This window comes from Oncorhynchus mykiss, chromosome 11, assembly GCF_013265735.2.
Source record: "Oncorhynchus mykiss isolate Arlee chromosome 11, USDA_OmykA_1.1, whole genome shotgun sequence".
NCBI lineage: Eukaryota > Metazoa > Chordata > Actinopteri > Salmoniformes > Salmonidae > Oncorhynchus > Oncorhynchus mykiss.
This window is the reverse complement of record NC_048575.1, coordinates 46,628,255-46,646,265: the sequence shown is the minus strand read 5'-3', so window position 1 is coordinate 46,646,265 and position 18,011 is coordinate 46,628,255. Positions and strand designations below refer to the sequence as shown.

The following is an 18,011-nucleotide window of genomic DNA, read 5'->3' as shown; positions in this document are numbered from 1 at the left end:
AACAAAAGGTGCATGTGTGTAATGATCATGCTGTAATCAGTTTATTGATATGCCACACCTGTCCAGTGGATGGATTATCTTGGCAAAGGAGAAATACTCACTAACAGGGATGTAAACAAATTTGTGCACATTTCTGAGAAATATGTTTTTTGTTCATATGGAAAGTTACTGGGATCTTTCATTTCAGCTCATGAAACATGTGACAAACACTTTGCATGTTGCGTTTATATTTTTTTGTTCAGTATAGCAAACCCCAACTTTTTTCCTAACCTTAACCTAATTATCCTAACCTGTTACATAACGTCAAATCTGAAATGAATTTGACAAAAGTTGGAAGCCTTCTAGCCATGACCACTGAACAACTAGCTAATAGCAAAGATGATGGATAAATGAAAATTGTTTACTCCGGCCGTTTACCATTGAACAAAATATAAATGCCGGGGTACTTAAGGGGTGGCTCTCCCAAAGACACCAATGTGATAGCAGCTGGGACTGGTCTATTTAGTTCATTGACTTCCACTGAAACAAATGAGGGAGTAAGATGTCTCGCTTCCTCTTCCGACTACTTGTACCACAGCTAGTACTGGCAGAGAGGGAAGAGGAAGCGAGACACCCCACTCGCTGTTTTTCTTCTCCTGGTTCGATGCAAGTCAATGAACTAAGTAGACTAGACCCAGTTGCTATTACATTGGTGTATATGGACACGCCGAGTTAAGTAGCCCGGAATTGACCATTTTTGTCAATGGTTAACTGCCTGAGTGAACTATCTTAATTTATCCATCATCTTTGGTACTAGTTTGCGCAAATCTTTGGCACACTCTACCGGTTTACATCTATTTATTTTAAATTAAACGAATGTCAGTAGTTGACTAGTCGTTTAACATTGGGCGACTGCCGATTGACCACAATCTACAAAGTATGTTTTATGTAGTGTTACTGCTGTCCACGGATAGTTCGTAACCACTCGGCTACATAGTTTTAACTAGTTACCACAGCCAACAAAATTGGCTATATCTTAAAAATTCATGAAAACAACATTTGCTTTTGGGTCTTCAATCGAGGTTAGGGTTGGGTAAAAGGTTAGCAGTGTGTGTATATATATATATATATATATAATAAAACAAGACAGTGTGATTATGTTTTTTTTCAGATTTTTAGAGGATATATTTGAGAAATAGACGAGGTTTGACTGTGGCTGGAGTAACTAGTGAAAATCCGGCTACAGACCACTTGCGGCAAGAGTTTCCTTCCTGACAATCGCAGCTGTTTGTTGTGCGCAAGCTAGCTAGCGGTAGCTTGGTTGGGGCAAGAAACTAAGATTGAAGAGGAAGCTATTTTGCTCCTCGCCAATCAACTGCTTTTTTAAAACAACTGGTCATATGTAATTCGCTTAGATAAATTCTTCCCGGTTATCAAATGAGAAAAGAAGCACATCAATTCCCTTGACTTTTTTTTTTGAAGGCCTTTTTTTTCCTCTGCAAAGGATGTCTAAACGATTAAGGAATAGTGAGGTTTGCGCGGATTGCAGTGTCCCAGGTAAGTCACTTACTGATCAAAGGTGGGTAGCTAGCCAAGCCATACATCATTCAGGCAGAATACTTATATTAACATGGCTAATAGATCTATCTATCAGCTATTACTTGTTTGCGTACTTGCTAGCTAGCAAGTAATAGCTGATATATATATATTTGTATGGTTTGGCTAGCTTCTAGCTACCCAGCGTTGATCAGTAAAATAGTTGATGTGTTGGTTTTTGAAGCTAGCACTGAGCTCAAACGTAAGCATGCGATTAGATTAACTAAACTAGCTAGTTATGACAGTTTTACAAGCGGTGTCTTCTCTCTATGAAGCCAACATTATCAACTACAGTGTAAAATGTAATTACTGCTGGGTCATTGGTTTTAAAATAAACAATCAAGCTATCTCCTGAGTCCTTGCGTGAGTCATGCAAGTCTGCGTGATGTGATCATGGTGCGGTTATTCCAATGTAGTGGTGTTTTGATTTTGCAGGAATAACCATTTCAAATACGATTTCCTGTCAAAGGGCTGCCACAATGTATTTAATCGGGTTGGCAAGTGAAGTAATATGTTCAGTTTCAGACAGGCCATTGTCTCTTAGTCTCAGTTTAAGTTATGGCATGCAAATCTCCTTTCTCATCTGCCAAGGTAAAATATGTATGACATGGGACACAGACAACAATCAAGTCTCTTTCTGCTATAAAATATCAGAAGATGGTTACAATCTGGTGTAGTTCAGTGTGTTTGCCCTTTTGCACACCTGATTGTGGCGCTTTAGTGTTGTTGGTTGTCTTCCTGTGCCTGTCTGGCTGCATGCTTCTGAAGAGTCATGACAAGAGGGGAGAAGAATTTGCCCCGTGGTCATGGTTTTAGATTCTACTACCTAGAGTTGCTTCTTTTCAATTGCCTTCTGGTATGAGTTTTGACAAGAGTAGGAGAACAGCTGACCAGGTACACACTGCTTCCACATCTGAACTTTGGATGGGTCCCCTAGTTACAACCTCACACTGCTGTTAATTTTGGGGAAATGAACCATCTGTCAACCTGCGATTTAAGAATGATGCTGGTGTGCCGTCCAATTTGATGTTGTCACTCCACTAAGAGGCTCTTAATCAGTGGTTAGTAAACAAAATCCACTACAAATACCATACATTGTTTATCTGATAGAATAATGAAAATTTCCTAACAATTTAGAGCTCATCCAAAATGTGTAGAAATCATGTCACGTCCTGCTTCGCTGTGTAAGTGTTATGAGGGTTGTTTTGCATAATGTTTAGACTATTTCGTACAGGAATGACGTGATGTCCAATGAGCACAGGAAGAAAAACAGGATGTTGAGTGAATTGACTGGATGCTGAGGATGCAGTGAGAATTGTGGCTATTGTATTTGACTTAGAATTAAATGTGCCTCACCTATTTTTGTACTTTTCTTCCACGGCTCTCAGTAGGTTCTTCTATCATAGGGAGTTTTAAATCAGTTTAAGCCTATTGAACAAGCATCTGCACGTTTCCTTGTAAAATATTTGTCTACATTTTTTATATTTTTTATTTTTAAACATGGAGGTTAGATGTAATTTGTCAGTGGTTGATGTTCTTAGTTAAAAGAGGAACACTGCTTGGTTAGAATATTGGATATCCTTGTTGGGAAATAACCTTTTCCCCAGGTTCAATTGAGAGAGAACCAGCTATAAGACAAGAGTACATACAGCTAGGCTTACTTATTGTCACAATAATTAGGTTAGGCCTAAGCTGTATACATTAGCCTAGGGTCAATTTGAAGTAGGCTAGCCCATACCAACTTGTTCCCAATGGAATTCCCCACACTTCAATTCATTCACTTTTTGACAGCACCAATTTTGATTTAAAAAAAAGGATAAATATAAATAGTCTGGTTAACCATTTAACAGTCTTATGGCTTGGGGGTAGAAGCTGTTCAGGGTCTTGTTGGTTCCAGACTTGGTAGAATGGTACCGCTTGCCGTGCAGTAGTATAGAGAACAGTCTATGACTTGGGTAGCTGGAGTCTTTGACAATTCTTAGAGCCTTCTTCTGACACCACCTGGTAGAGAGCTCCTGAGTGACGCAGCAGTCTAAAGCACTGCATATCTGTGCTAGTGGCATCACTACAGACCCTGGTTCGATTCCAGGCTGTATCACAACCGGCCATGATTGGGAGTCCCATAGGGCGGCGCACAATTGGCCCAGTGTCATTCGGGTTAGGGTTTGGCCAGGGTAGGCCATTATTGTAAATAAGAATTTGTTCTTTACTATCTTGCCTAGTTAAATAAAAATAGAGGTCCTGGATGGTAGGGAGCTCAGCCCGAGTGAAGTACTGGGCTGTACGCACTACTCTCTGTAGCGCCTTGTGGTCGGATGCCAAATCTTTTCAGCCTTTTGAGGGGAAGTGTGTGTGGACCATGATCATTTCTTAGTGATGTGGACACCAAGGAACTTGAAGCTCTTGATCCGCTCCACTACAGCCCCTTCAATGTGGATTGGGGTGTGTCCGGCCCTCCATTTCCTGTAGTCCACGATCAGCTCCTGTCTTTCTGACGTCTAGTGAGAGGTTGTCTTGGCACCATGCTACCAGGTCACTGACCTCCTCCCTATACAGGCCTACCACTGTTGTGTCATCTGCAAACTTAATGATGGTGTTGGAGTCGTGCCTGGTCATGCAGTCATGAGTGAACAGGTAGTACAGGAGGGGACTGAGCACGCACCCCTGAGGGGCCCCCGTGTTGAGGATCAGCGTTGGCGAATGTGTTGTTGCCTACCCTCACCACCTGGGGGCGGCCCGTCAGGAAGTTCAGGATCCAGTTGCAGAGGAGGTATTCTGTCCCAGGGTCCTGAGCTTAGTGATGAGCTTGGAGGGCATTATGGTTTTGAACGTGGAGTTATAGTCAATGAACAGCATTCTCACGTAGGTGTTCCTCTTGTCCAGGTGGAAGTGGGCAATGTGGCGCGCAATAGAGATTGCATAATTTTTATCTGTTGGGCCGGTATGCGAATTAGTGGGTCTTTGATAGTGTTGTTGTGAGCAATAACCAGCTTTTCAAAGCATTACATGGCTACAGATGTGAGTGCTACGGAGTGATAGTCATTTAGAAGGTTACCTTGGCGTTTTTGAACACAGGTACTATGGTGGTCTGCTTGAAACATGTAGGTGTTACAGATGGGGTCAGGGAGAGGTTGAAAATGTCAGTGAAGGGTCTTGCCAGCTGGTCAGTGCTTGCTCTGAGTACGCATCCTAGTAATCTGGCAATCTTAACCTGTTTTAAAGTAGGGCTGGGCGACATGGCCAAAATATCCTATCACGGTATTTAAAAATAAAATGACGGTATGACTGTATTTATGTTTTTGAATAATAAAAGTTATACATTTTCTATGAGTAGTACGCGACCCTAGGGTGGCAACACATACATTCTGTGATTTCGATGGGTCTTTCTACATTCTGATTTGTTTTATACTGTTCAATTCAACTTCAACCAAAAATAATTGATCAATTTCTGCATTTCCTGTGCTCATTTGAGATCATTTCCACACTGCCATGCACAATATGGGCAAACAATTTAGGACTTCAAAAAAATATATATATATATTGTGATTTAGAGCCAAACTCTTGGGTGGACTGTAGAAATCATGGAAATAGTTAGAATATAATATTGGGCACTTAGTGTTGTTTGACATGACAATGAATGGAACTGCCAGGGAGGAGTTATTGTGACAGGGTAGGAATGTTTCCTAGGGGGCACTATAATCTTTGGCTACATTACATTTTTTTGTCTTAGCTACTTCATGTAGCTAACATATTCATGCTTTGCGTATTCCTCTTTGATTTTGAAGATACTGTTGCACAAACAGCATGTTGATTTAGGTCTGCAGTAGAGGTCGACCTATTAATCGGAATGGCCGATTAATTAGGGCTGATTTCAAGTTTTCATAACAATCGGAAATCTGTATTTTTGGGCGCTGATTTGCAGATTATTATTATTTATTTTTTTACACCTTTATTTAATCTTTATTTAACTTGGAAAGTCAGTTAAGAATACATTCTTATTTTCAATGACGGCCTAGAAACGGTGGGTTAACTGCCTCGTTCAGGGGGCAGAACAACAGATTTTCACCTTGTCAGCTCGGGGGATCCAATCTTGCAACCTTACAGTTAACGAGTCCAACGAATAACGACCTGCCAAGGAGCTGCATGCCGACCAAGGAGACTGCATGTTACGCAAATGCAGTAAGCCAAGGTAAGTTGCTAGCTAGCTTATCTTATAAAAAACAATCAATCATAATCACTAGTTAACTACACATGGTTAATGATATTACTAGATATTATCTAGCGTGTCCTGCGTTGCATATGATCTGACTGAGCATACAAGCACACAAGTATCTAAGTATCTGACTGAGCGGTGGTAGGAAGAAGCAGGCGCGTAAACATTCATTCAAACAGCACTCTCGTGTGTTTTGCCAGCAGCTCTTCGTTGTGTGTCAAGCATTGCGCTGTTTATGACTTCAAGCCTATCAACTCCCGAGATGTGGCTGGTGTAACCGAAGTGAAATGGCTGGCTAGTTAGCACGCGCTACTCGCTCTGAGCCTTGGGGTGGTTGTTTCCCTTGCTCTGCATGGGTAACGCAGCTTCGATATGGTGGCTGTTGTCGTTGTGTTGCTGGTTCGAGCCCAGGGAGGAGCGAGGAGAGGGACGGAAGCTATACTGTTACACTGGCAATACTGAAGTGACTATAAGAACATCCAATAGTCAACGGTTAATTAAATACAAATGGTATAGAGGGGAATAGTCCTATAATTCCTATAATAACTACAACCTAAAACTTCTTACCTGGGAATATTGAAGACTCATGTTAAAAGGAACCACCAGCTTTCAAATGTTCTCATGTTCTGAGCAAGGAACTGAAACGTTAGCTTTCTTACATAGCACATATAGCACTTTTACTTTCTTCTCCAACACTTTGTTTTTGCATTATTTAAACCAAATTGAACATGTTTCATTATTTACTTGAGGCTAAATAGATTTTATTGATGTATTATATTAAGTTAAAATAAGTGTTCATTCAGTATTGTTGTAATTGGCATTATTACAAATACAGAAAAAAAATATTTAAAAAATCGTCCGATTAATCGTTATCGGCTTTTTTGGTCCTCCAATAATCGGTATCGGCGTTGAAAAATCATAATCGGTCGACCTCTAGTCTGCAGTATCACTGGTGTTATCAGGCTGTATAGCTAGTTATGTTTGCTCTGACTCAGTACATTTATTAGCTAGCTAGCTAACTAGCAATTAGCATTAGCTGCTGACACGATTTAGGCCCAACTTGCTAAGAAAAGACAAACTAGCTGTTTGCAGATGTAGAAAAAAACTAATAGTGTAATTTTAGAATGCTAGTGGATTTATATTAAGAAGCAAAGTGAAAACAGCATTGTTGTCATCAACATTGTTGCATGTGCTGCATTGACCATGCAGACTGAACACAAGTGTCTCATGGTCGAGGAAAGGCAGGGTTCGGGGCTAGGTCTGCGTGGAATGCGGCGTGGAGAGAGATGACTCAAGTAGTGGAGTAAACTGTAAAAATGGATGTTACATACGGCATCTCACATTTAACAAACCAAAAATTCAAATACCGTTATATAAGGCCAATTTAAAACCCAAACCACTCCGTACATCAATACCGGTATTCCGCCCGCTCACATCAGCTATGGAGAGCGAGATCGCACTGTTGTCTGGAACAGCTGGTGCTCTCATACATGGTTGTGTTGCTTGCCTCGAAATGAGCATAGAAGAAATTTAGATTGTCTGGTAAGCATGCGTCATTGGGCAGCTCTCTGCTGGGTTTCCCTTTATAATCTATGATAGTTTGCAATCCCTGCCACATCTGACGCACGTCAGAGGCGGTGTGGTAGGATTTGATCTTAGTCGTAGCGGGATTTCTGATACGCGTCCGGATAAGTGTCCCGCTCCTTGAAAGCGGAAGCTCTAACCTTTAGCTCAGTGAGGATGGTGCCTGTTATCCATGGCTTCTGGTTGGGATATGTACGTATGGTCACTGTGGGGACGACGTCGTTGATGCATTTTAATAATGACACCGGTGACTGATGTGGTAAATTCTTCAATGTTATCGGATGAATCCCGGAACATATTCCTGTCTGCGCTTGCGAAACAGTCCAGTAGCTTAGCATCCGCTTCATCATACCACTTACATATTGAGCACGTCACTGGTACATCCTATTTTGAGTTTTTCTTGTAAGCAGGAATCAGGAGGATAGCGTTATGGTCAGCTTTGCCAAATGGAGGTCGAGAGAGATTTGTATGCATTTCTGTGTGTAAAGTAAAGATGATCTATAGTTATTTCAACTCTAGTTGCACAGGTGACATGCTGGTAAAAATGAGGTAAGATGGAGTTCAGTTTCCTTGCATTAAAATCACCGGCCACTAGGAGCGCCGCCTCTGGATGTGCATTTTCTTGTTTGCTTATGGGCCTATATAGCTCGTTGATGTGGTCTTAGTGGCAGCATTGGTTTGAGGTGGTAAATGGACGGCTATGAAAAATATAGATGAAAACTCTCTTAATAAATAGTATGGTTTGCAGCTTATCACGAGGTATTCTAACACAGGCAAGCAAAACCTTTAGTCTTCCTTAACATTAGAGATTGCGCACCAGCTGTTGTTAACAAAGAGACACACACACCTCCCCCTTAACCTTACCCGAAGCTGCCGTTCAGTCTTGACTATGCATAGAAAAAACAGCTAGATGTATAATATCCATGTCTTTGTTCAGCCACAACTCCAAAGTGCTCAGAAAGTAACTTTTTGGACCTGAATGACAAAACCATTAAAGAGATAAAAATGCTCGAAGTTGACCCCTTTTGCATACCCTGTTGGTAAGCTTTTAAATTATATCAAAGTCATCAGTTTTTCTTTTCCAGTGATGAAGACATGGATCTCTCATATGCAAAATGGGTCAACTTTGAACACTTATCTCTGGAATGTTTTAGCATTCAGTTCCAAAAAGTCACATTCTGACCATTTCTTCCATGGGCAAAAAAATAGAAAATAAATGCTGTAAAAAAGGTTTCTAATGGATTTACCAACAGATAGACCACTCACTGCAGTTCATTACATCCATTTCAGCATATTTCTATATTTACCTTTATTTAACTAGGCAAGTCAGTTAAAGAACAAATTCTTATTTTCAATGACGGCCTAGGTACAATGGGTTAACTGCCTGTTCACGGGCAGAACGATAGATTTGTACCTTGTCAGCTCTGGGATTTGAACATGAAACCTTTCGATTACTAGTCCAACGCTCTAGCCACTAGGCTACCCTGCCGCCCCGAATATCCAATTCTCTGACCATCACAATGAATTTGTCAAGGTCCCTCCCTCCCAACACCAGTTGGCCTGGACTGCCCCTCTGTGGGTCTGTTACCAGTTGTTGACTAGGCTTGATAACACCCATCTCTCACTGGAAAGGAAGACGAAGAGACAAACAGAGCTCCGGCTCCCAAGTGGCGCAGTGGTCTAAGGCACTGCATCACAGTGCTAGTAGGCGTCAATACACACCCTGGTTCGATCCAGGGCTGTATCACAAAATAAGATTTTGTTCTTAACTGACTTGCCTAGTGAAATTAAAAAAGAACGGTGGACCAGGTGTCAGAGCCTGGTCCACAGCCCATGTCCCCCTCTTCTCCCCCCTCCCCTAAACACACACTTCAGCTGTCGCCAGGGAGATGTGACAACCCCACTGCCACTCATTTGCAATTTTTGCATGTCTGTTTATGAGTTGCAATTTTGTTTGTTAGTTTGTCGGTCAATCTGGCAGCCAACCAACAGTATATGTTGGTAAGTTTGTCAGTGAAACTCAGTCATTTTAGATGTTATGATTGCTCCCGTTATGTCAATAGCCTATAAATTGGTCAGTGTAACTTGAGCTAGCAACATTCAGCTCAATAGAATGCCACATAAACAATATTTTAAGCTAACACACTGCCCCCAACATTATATTTAGATATTCATTGCAGTACTCGCCAAAATTCTTGACTGAAGGTTCTACATGTCTATATTGAACCATAAGGAAGTGCTAGAGCAAGTCACCCAGGGAAGGAAGGTGAACGTCTAATCTCAAAACATACACTGAACAAAAATATAAACACAACGTGCAACAATTTCAAAGATTTGACTGAGTTACAGTTCATATAAAGAAAACAGTCAATTGAAATACATTTATTAGGCCCTAATCTATGGATTTCACATGACTGGGATACAGATATGCATCTGTTAGTCACTGATACCTTTAAAAAAAAAAAGTATGGGCGTGGATCAGTAAACCAGTCCGTGTCTGGTGTGACCACCATTTGCCTCATGCAGCACGACACATCCCCTTCGCATAGAGTTCATCAGGCTGTTGATTGTGGCTTGTGGAATCTTGTCTCACTCCTCTTCAATGGCTGTGCGAAGTCGCTGGATATTGGCGGGAACTGGAACAGGCTGTCGTACACATACATCCAGAGCATCCCAAACATGCTCAATGGGTGACAAATCTGGAGAATATGCAGGCCATGGAAGAACTGGGACATTTTCAGCTTCCAAGAATTGTGTACCAATCTTTGTGACATGGGGCTGTAGATTATCATGCTGAAACATGAGGTGATGGCGGCGGATGAATGGTACGATAATGGGACTCAGGAACTCGTCACGTTATATGTGTTCATTCAAATTGCCATTGATAAAATGCAATTGTGTTCATTGTCCATAGCTTATGCCTGCCCATACCATAACCCCACTGCAGCCATGGGGCACTCTGTTCACAACGTTGACATCAGCAAACCCCTCGCCCACACAATGCTATACACGTTGTCTGCCATCTGCCCGGTTCATCTGAAACCGGAATTCATTTGTGAAGAGAACACTTCTCCAGCATGCCAGTGGCCATCAAAGGTGAGCATTTCCCCACTGGAGTTGGTTACAATGCCAAACTGCAGTCAGCTTATGACCTTGGAGAGTACGACGAGAACCCAGATGAGCTTTCCTGAGACAGTTTGTTTGTGCAGAAATGATTTGGTTGTGCAAACCCACACCTTCCTTGGCTGTCCGGGTGGCTGGTCTCATACGATCCTGCAGGCGAAGAAGCTGGATGCGGCGGTCCAGACTCCTGGGCTGGTGTGGTTACACGTGGTCTGCGGTTATGAGGTCGGTTGTACGTACTGCCAAATTCTCTAAAACGATGTTAGAGGCAGCTTATGGTAGAGAAATTAACATTAAATTCTCCGGCAACATCTCTGGTGGACATTCCTTCAGTCAGCCCTCAACTTGAGACATCTGTGGCATTGTTGTGTTTGACAAAACTGCACATTTTAAAGTGGCCTTTTATTGATAATGCCGTTTAAGCAGCTTCTTGATATTCCACACCTGTCAGGTGGATATACGCATTTTGTGCGTAAGGAACATTTCTGGGATCTGTTATTTCAGCTCAAGAAACATGGGACCAACACTTTACATGTTGCGTTCATATTTTTGTTCAGTATTTTTATAAACTGGTTCAGAAGGGAAACCACAGCCTACCCTATTTAGTTTTGACTCTAGGGCTCAGTTGTAGAGAATACAGAGAGTTCTCTAAATGGAGATGCAGATCAGTTGATCACTTCTCTCCTTGGGCTTATGGGATCACATGAGGAGAATGCATGCCTGGGGCGTTGAGGCAGTCCTCATGTTACTTCTGTTGCCCCCTACCTCAAAGGAAGCTTGCCTTCTATTGGTTTCAATTGACAAATAAAGATTAGAATAGATTAACATGTTTTGGATGCCTTTGCGCCCACACCTTCAAAGAAATTAAATTAGGGGAACGACTGTTGCTTCAAGTAGGAAGTAAAATAAATTAAATTAGGGGAACGACTGTTGCTTCAAGTAGGAAGTCAGAGAAATCTAATGGCAAGCCTTTTAATACAGACTTTTATTTTATTTTGTAGAGACTGTGTCTGTCTCAGAAGGCCTATCCCTCCCTCTCTCTGTGTGTTTGCTGTTACTTTACCAGCAGCACGGTATGCACAAGTTCAAACAAGTTTCATTTCTCTCTGCAGTTAGCGATCCTCTTTGAAGCTCTGTGTGATCTACGCTGAATGTCTCTTGCACAGTCCTTTTGTCATTGTATCCACTCAGACCCCTGCAATACATCATGAGTCTAGAATGAGACTACCATCCCCATGTATTGGTTAGTGGAGTGCACATGCCTGTGAAGTGCATATATTTTGTGGCTGGTTGTACGGAAGTAGGTGAAAGAGGAAATGTCTCTTTTGCTCTCTCAGCTACAAAACATAAGAGGACGAGATGTTGGTGCAGTCTCTTTGACACTGTCCATATATGGAAGTGTGTGGTTTAACTTCCCCTTTGCGTTCTGCATGACGTCACTACCTAAATGTAGTGAACTGGGGGTTGCACAGTTTAGAGTTATAGATAGATATCTATCTATCTATCGCTATAGGCCAATTACACTAGATGGCCAGTTTATTAGGTCAACCCATCTAGTACTGGGTTAGACCCCCCTTTGCCTCCAGAACAGCCTGAATTGTCTGGGGCATGGAAACGTTGTATCAAGGGAAAACATTCCACACACAGTTACACCACTGCCACCAGCCTCTTTTTGCCCATTCTAACGGCCAATCGAATAGTAACTGGATGCCTGTATGGCTGCTTTATATAGCAAACCACTGCCACGTGACTCACTGTCTGTAGAAGCAAACCATTTTTGTGAACGAGATGGTATACCTAATAAACTGGACACTGAGTGTATATGGGAGCTATTTGCTATTTCTTATTACTAGCATTGTAATTACAGTGCATTTGGATAGTATTCAGACCTCTTCCCCCTTTCCACATTTTGTTATGTTACACCCTTATTCTAAAATGAATTCAATAAATGTTTTTCCTTATCAATCTACACACTAACCTATAATGACAAAGCGAAAACAGTTTAAAAATGTTTTTGCTCATTTATACAAAATTAAAAACTGATGCCTTATTTACATAAGTATTCAAACCCTTTGCTATGAGACTCAAAATTGAGCTCAGGTGTATCTTGTTTCCATTGATCATACTTGATGTATCTACAACTTGATTGGAGTCCACCTGTGGTGAATTAAATTGATTGGACATGGTTTGGAAAGGCACACAACTGTCTATATAAGGTCCCACAGTTGACAGTGCATGTCAGAGCAAAAAGCCAAGCCATGGGATCGAAGCACTCTAAGACAGGATTGTGTCGAGACACAAATCTGGGGAAGGGTACCAAAACATTTCTGCAGCATTGAAGGTACCCAAGAACACAGTGGCTTCCATAATTCTTAAATGGGAGAAGTTTGGAACAACCAAGACTCTTCCTAGAGGTGACCAAGGACCCGATGGTCACTTTGACAGAGCTCAAGAGTTTCTCTGTAGAGATGGGAGAACCTTCAAGAAGGATAACCATCTCTGCAGCACACCACCAATTAGGCATTTATGTTAGAGTGGCCAGATGGAAGCTATTCCTCAGTAAAAGGCACATGACAGCCTGCTTGGAGTTTGCCAAAAGGCACCTAGAGGACTCCGACCATGAGAAACAAGATTCTCTGGTCTGATGAAACCAAGATTGAACTCTGGACTAAATGCCAAGCGTCACATCTGGAGGAAACCTGGCACCATATCTATGGTGAAGCATGGTGGTGGCAGCATCATGCTGTGGGGATGTTTTTCAGGGACTGGGAGACTAGTCAGGATTGAGAGAAAGATAAACGGGGCAAAGTATAGAGATCCTTGATGAACACCCCAGTCCGAGGTCCTGAGCAGGTTAAGGTTCACCTTCCAACAGGACAATGACCTTAAGCACACAGCCAAGACAATGCGGGAGTGGCTTTGGGGCAAGTCTCTGAATATCCTTGAGTGGCCCAGCCAGAGCCCGGGCTTGAACCCGATCGAACATCTCTGGAGAGACCTGAAAATAGCTGTGCAGCGTCACTCACCATCCAACCTGACAGAGCATGAGAGGATCTGCAGAGAAGAATGGGAGACACTCCCCAAATACAGGTGTGCCAAGCTTGTAGCGTCATACCCAAGACGACATGGCTGTAATCGCTGCCAAAAGCGTCAACAAAGTCCTGAGCAAAGGCTCTGAATACTTAAGTAAATAAAACCAAATGTAATGCATTTGCACAATAACTTTTCTTTGTCATTATGGGGTATTGTGTGTAGATTGACAATTTAAAAAAAAAAAAATGCATTTTAGAATAAGGCTGTAATGTAACAAAATGTGGACAAAGTCAAGGGGTCGTAATACTTTCCGAATGCACTGCATATGCCAGCTATGAAAAAAACTCACAATAAGTTAACTGACCAGACTAGATGCCTCACTCTTATCTGCTATCAGAATAGTGTGCCCCGAGGTTGTCTCCAGGTTACATGAGCCTAAATAGGGTTTCCTTAATCAACAAAGGCATCTATTAAAAAGGAGAATAAGGACACATGGAAAATCTATTTCAATACTCACAAGGAAAATTTATGGGGGACCAGTTCGACCTCAGGCATATAGGTTCCAAAGGTGTGTCTGGATCGGCTGTCCCGTCAATGTAGCCTAACTGGGATGCCACAAGAATGGAGAGGCTGGGGCCAAAGTGAGTTTGCAGCTGAGTGAGACGTGAAGTGGCCTAGAGGCCAAAGGTGGCATGCCAGAGATTTGAATAATGAATGTGAGGAGCAGTGGAAAAACCCAGTCATAAGGAACGTGTAAGAAACCAAGATAAGCTGTGATTGTTTAAAGACATCAGCATGCTTCAGTTCAGCTAGCCGAAGGCGGCTATGCAAACCAAACAAGTGTGCTTGGATACTTTTTTGAAAGACCTTTTGTTGAAAAACTATATATATATTTTTTTTTACGTGTCAATTGCACTGTTTGTTCATTTTGAGACGCCATAGACAGTAGCCACTTCCTCAAAATAGTCAGAAATAATCTAAGATAATTCAAGAAATCTGTCACTAATTATAACGTTTTTGCTGAGGAGATCTTAGTCATGCAATTTTACATCTAAGATGTTTGATTGGTGCAGTATTTCTCAATGAAAAAACGTGCATGAAAACGAGTCGTCTCTCGTTGAATGACAGACTTTACTGAAGAATCCTTACTGCTGACCAATCACTGACGAAGGGGTGTAGACTTCGGATACCGACTCCGGCTTGCCTCAAAATGTTTTGTGCCTGATCAACTCCGGAAAAACCCTTACCGAAGTAAAAAATAATAATAATAATGAGAACGCCACAAAATGTTGTCATCCTATATGCACAAACTTCCAAACTGTTTCGGCTGGGAAGCATGTGGACGCCTTAAGTGTTAGCTTGAAGATGGATTTCAGAAACTTCTCTGGACTTAAAAGGACACTTTGGGATTTTGGCATTGGGGCCCTAATTGTACTTCCCTAGAGTCAGATGAACTTGTGGAAATGATTTCTATGTTTGTGTCCAGTATGAAATTAGAGGTAGTTTTGTAAGCCAATGCTATTGAGCGTTAGCACAATGACTGGACGTCTGTTGGTGTCTGGTAGCATTTTCACAGATACCCATAGACTTCCAGTCATTGTGCTAGCGCAAGTTAGCAATGGCGCTAGTGCTGGTTAGCAACTTCTTTCAAACTTCACGCAGAGACATACAAATGGTATCCATGAGTTCAGAACCATTTTCCATCCTAAAAATTTGGAGTAAGCAAATGCTTAGATTTCTGGTCAAATAGATGGAAAAGGAGTCTTGGTAAACAAGACTTAAGTCTTTAAAAGTTTTCCAAATACAGCAAAACACAATGTTGATATAAATAAACTCCTGCCAACTAATTTCAACAATTTGTTTTTGGGGAAATGTTTCTGCCTTCTGTAAGTTTTTTAAGAAACATGAAATTCCGTTACCAATACCCACATCTTTAAGATATATTCTAATTTCTCTCCCTCATGAGGGAGAATAATGAAAGTTCACAGAAGTAACAAGTAAAGATGATAAACTCTAACTAATTGATAGGTCTAAGGCAGTGGTTCCCAAACTTTTTATAGTCCCGTACCCCTTCAAACATTCAACCTCCAGCGGCGTATCCCCTCTAGCAACAGGGTCAGCGCACTCTCAAATATTGTTTTTTGCCATCATTGTTAGCCTGCCACACACACACACACTATACACACATTTTTATGTTTAATAAATGTGAGTTTTTGTCACAACCAGGCTCGTGGGAAGTGACAGAGCTCTTATAGGACCAGCGAACAAATAATAATCAATCATTTTGCTCTTTTTATTTAACCATCTTACATTTAAAACCTTATTTGTTTCACTGAAAATTGTGAATAACTCACCACAGGTTAATGAGAAGGGTGTGCTTGAAAGGATGCACATAACTCTGCGATGTTGGGTTGTATTGGAGAGAGTCACCATCTTAAATCATTTTCCACACACAGTCTGTGCCTGTATTTAGTTTTCATGCTAGTGAGGGTCGAGAATCCACTCTCACATAGGTACGTGGTTGCAAAGGGCATCAGTGTCTTAACAACGTGATTTGCCAAGGCAGGATACTCTGAGCGCAGCCCAATCCAGAAATCTGGCAGTAGCTTCTGATTTAAATGACATTTTCACAGAACTGCTTGTTGTAATGTCAATGAGACTCTCTTGTTCAGATATCGGTAAGTGGACTGGAGGCAGGGCATGAAAAGGATAACGAATCCAGTTGTTTGTGTCATCCGTTTCGGGAAAGTACCTGCGTAATTGCGCACCCAACTCACTCAGGTGCTGCTCTATATGACATTTGACATTGTCCGGAAGCTTGAGTTCATTTGCACACAAAAAATTCATACAATGATGGAAAGACCTGTGTGTTGTCCCTGTTAATGCAGATAGAGAAGAGCTCCTTCTTAATCATAGCCTCAATTCTGGTCCACACATTGAATATAGCTGCAGAGAGTCCCTGTAATCCTAGATTCAGATCATTCAGGTGAGAAAAAACATCACCCAGATAGACCAGTGGTGTGAGAAACTTGTCATCATGCAAGCGGTCAGACAAGTGAAAATGATGGTCAGTAAAGAACTTAAGCTCGTCTCTCAATTTAAAAAAAACATGTCAATACTTTGCTCCTTGATAACCAGCCCATTTCTGTGTGTTGTAAAAGTGTTACATGGCCGCTGCTCATATCATTGCATAATGCAGAAAATACACGAGAGTTCAAGACCTTGCTTTAACAAAGTTAACCATTTTCGCTGTAGTTTCCAAAACGTCTTTCAAGCTGTCAGGCATTCCCTTGGCAGCAAGAGCCTCTCGTGTACCCAAGTGGCGTCGGGAGCAACTGCTTGTATGCTCGTTACCACTCCGCAATGTCTTCATGTCATGGCTTTTGAGCCATCAGAACAGATACCAACACATCTTGACCACCAAAGTCCATTTGATGTCACAAAGCTGTCCAGTACTTAAGAAATATCCTCTCCTGTTGTCCTGGTTTCCAGTGGTTTGCAGAAGAGGATGTCTTCCTTAATTGACCCCCCCATAAACGTAACGGACATATACCAGGAGCTGTGCCAGGCCCGCCACATCTGTTGACTCATCCAGCTGTAACGCATAGAGTTCACTGGCTTGTATGCGAAACAGTAATTGTTTCAAAACTTCTCCTGCCATGTCACTGATGTGTCGTGAAACAGTGTTGTTTGATGAAGGCATTGTCTGTATTAGAGGTCAACCGATTTAAAAAATATATATATATATTTGTAATAATGACGATTACAACAATACTGAATGAACACCTTTATTTTAACTTAATATAATACATCATCTATTTAGTCTCAAATAAATAATGAAACATGTTGAATTTGGTTTAAATAATGCAAAAACAAAGTGTTGGAGAAGAAAGTAAAAGTGCAATATGTGCCATGTAAAAAAGCTACGTTTAAGCTCCTTGCTCAGAACATGAGAACATATGAAAGATGGTGGTTCCTTTTAACATGAGTCTTCAATATTCCCAGGTAAGAGGTTTCAGGTTGTAGTTATTATAGGGATTGTAGGACTATTTCTCTCTGTACCATTTGTATTTCATATACCTTTGACTATTGGATGTTCTTATTGGCACTATAGTATTGCCAGCCTAATCTCGGTTGAGAGTTGAGAGGCTTGAAGTCATAAACAGCGCAATACTTGAAGCAAAAGCAGTAAAGTGCTGTTTGAATGAATGCTTACGTGGCTGCTGCTGCCTACCACCCCTCAGTCTGGCTGCTCTATCAAATATAAAATCATAGACTTAATTATAATATAATAACACAGAGAAATACGAGCATTAGGGCATTGATATGGTCTAATCCGGAAACTATCATTTCGAAAACAAAACGTTTATTCTTTCAAGTGAAATACGGAACCGTTCCGTATTTTATCTAACGGGTGGCATCCCTAAGTCTAAATATTACTGTTACATTGCACAACCTTCAATGTTATGTCATAATTATGTAC

The 18,011-nt window shown here is 41.4% G+C and overlaps 1 protein-coding gene across 9 annotated transcripts in view; it reads left to right on the top strand.

Moving 5' to 3' along the window:
• The first annotated feature begins 723 nt into the window (after positions 1 to 723).
• The window catches only part of LOC110535767 (ARF GTPase-activating protein GIT2), a 35,427-nt gene continuing 18,139 nt past the window's right edge, over positions 724 to 18,011 (top strand). For 2 of the 9 annotated variants that reach the window (XM_036935561.1, XM_021621011.2), the window contains exon 1: positions 1,136 to 1,536. In XM_036935561.1, coding sequence (XP_036791456.1) covers positions 1,485 to 1,536 — 52 coding nt within the window. In that variant the 5' untranslated portion in view covers positions 1,136 to 1,484. Of the gene's footprint in view, positions 917 to 1,133; positions 1,537 to 5,646; positions 5,765 to 18,011 lie in introns of those variants that run through there. The other 7 variants (XM_036935566.1, XM_036935563.1, XM_021621015.2 and 4 more) reach the window with 7 other exon arrangements.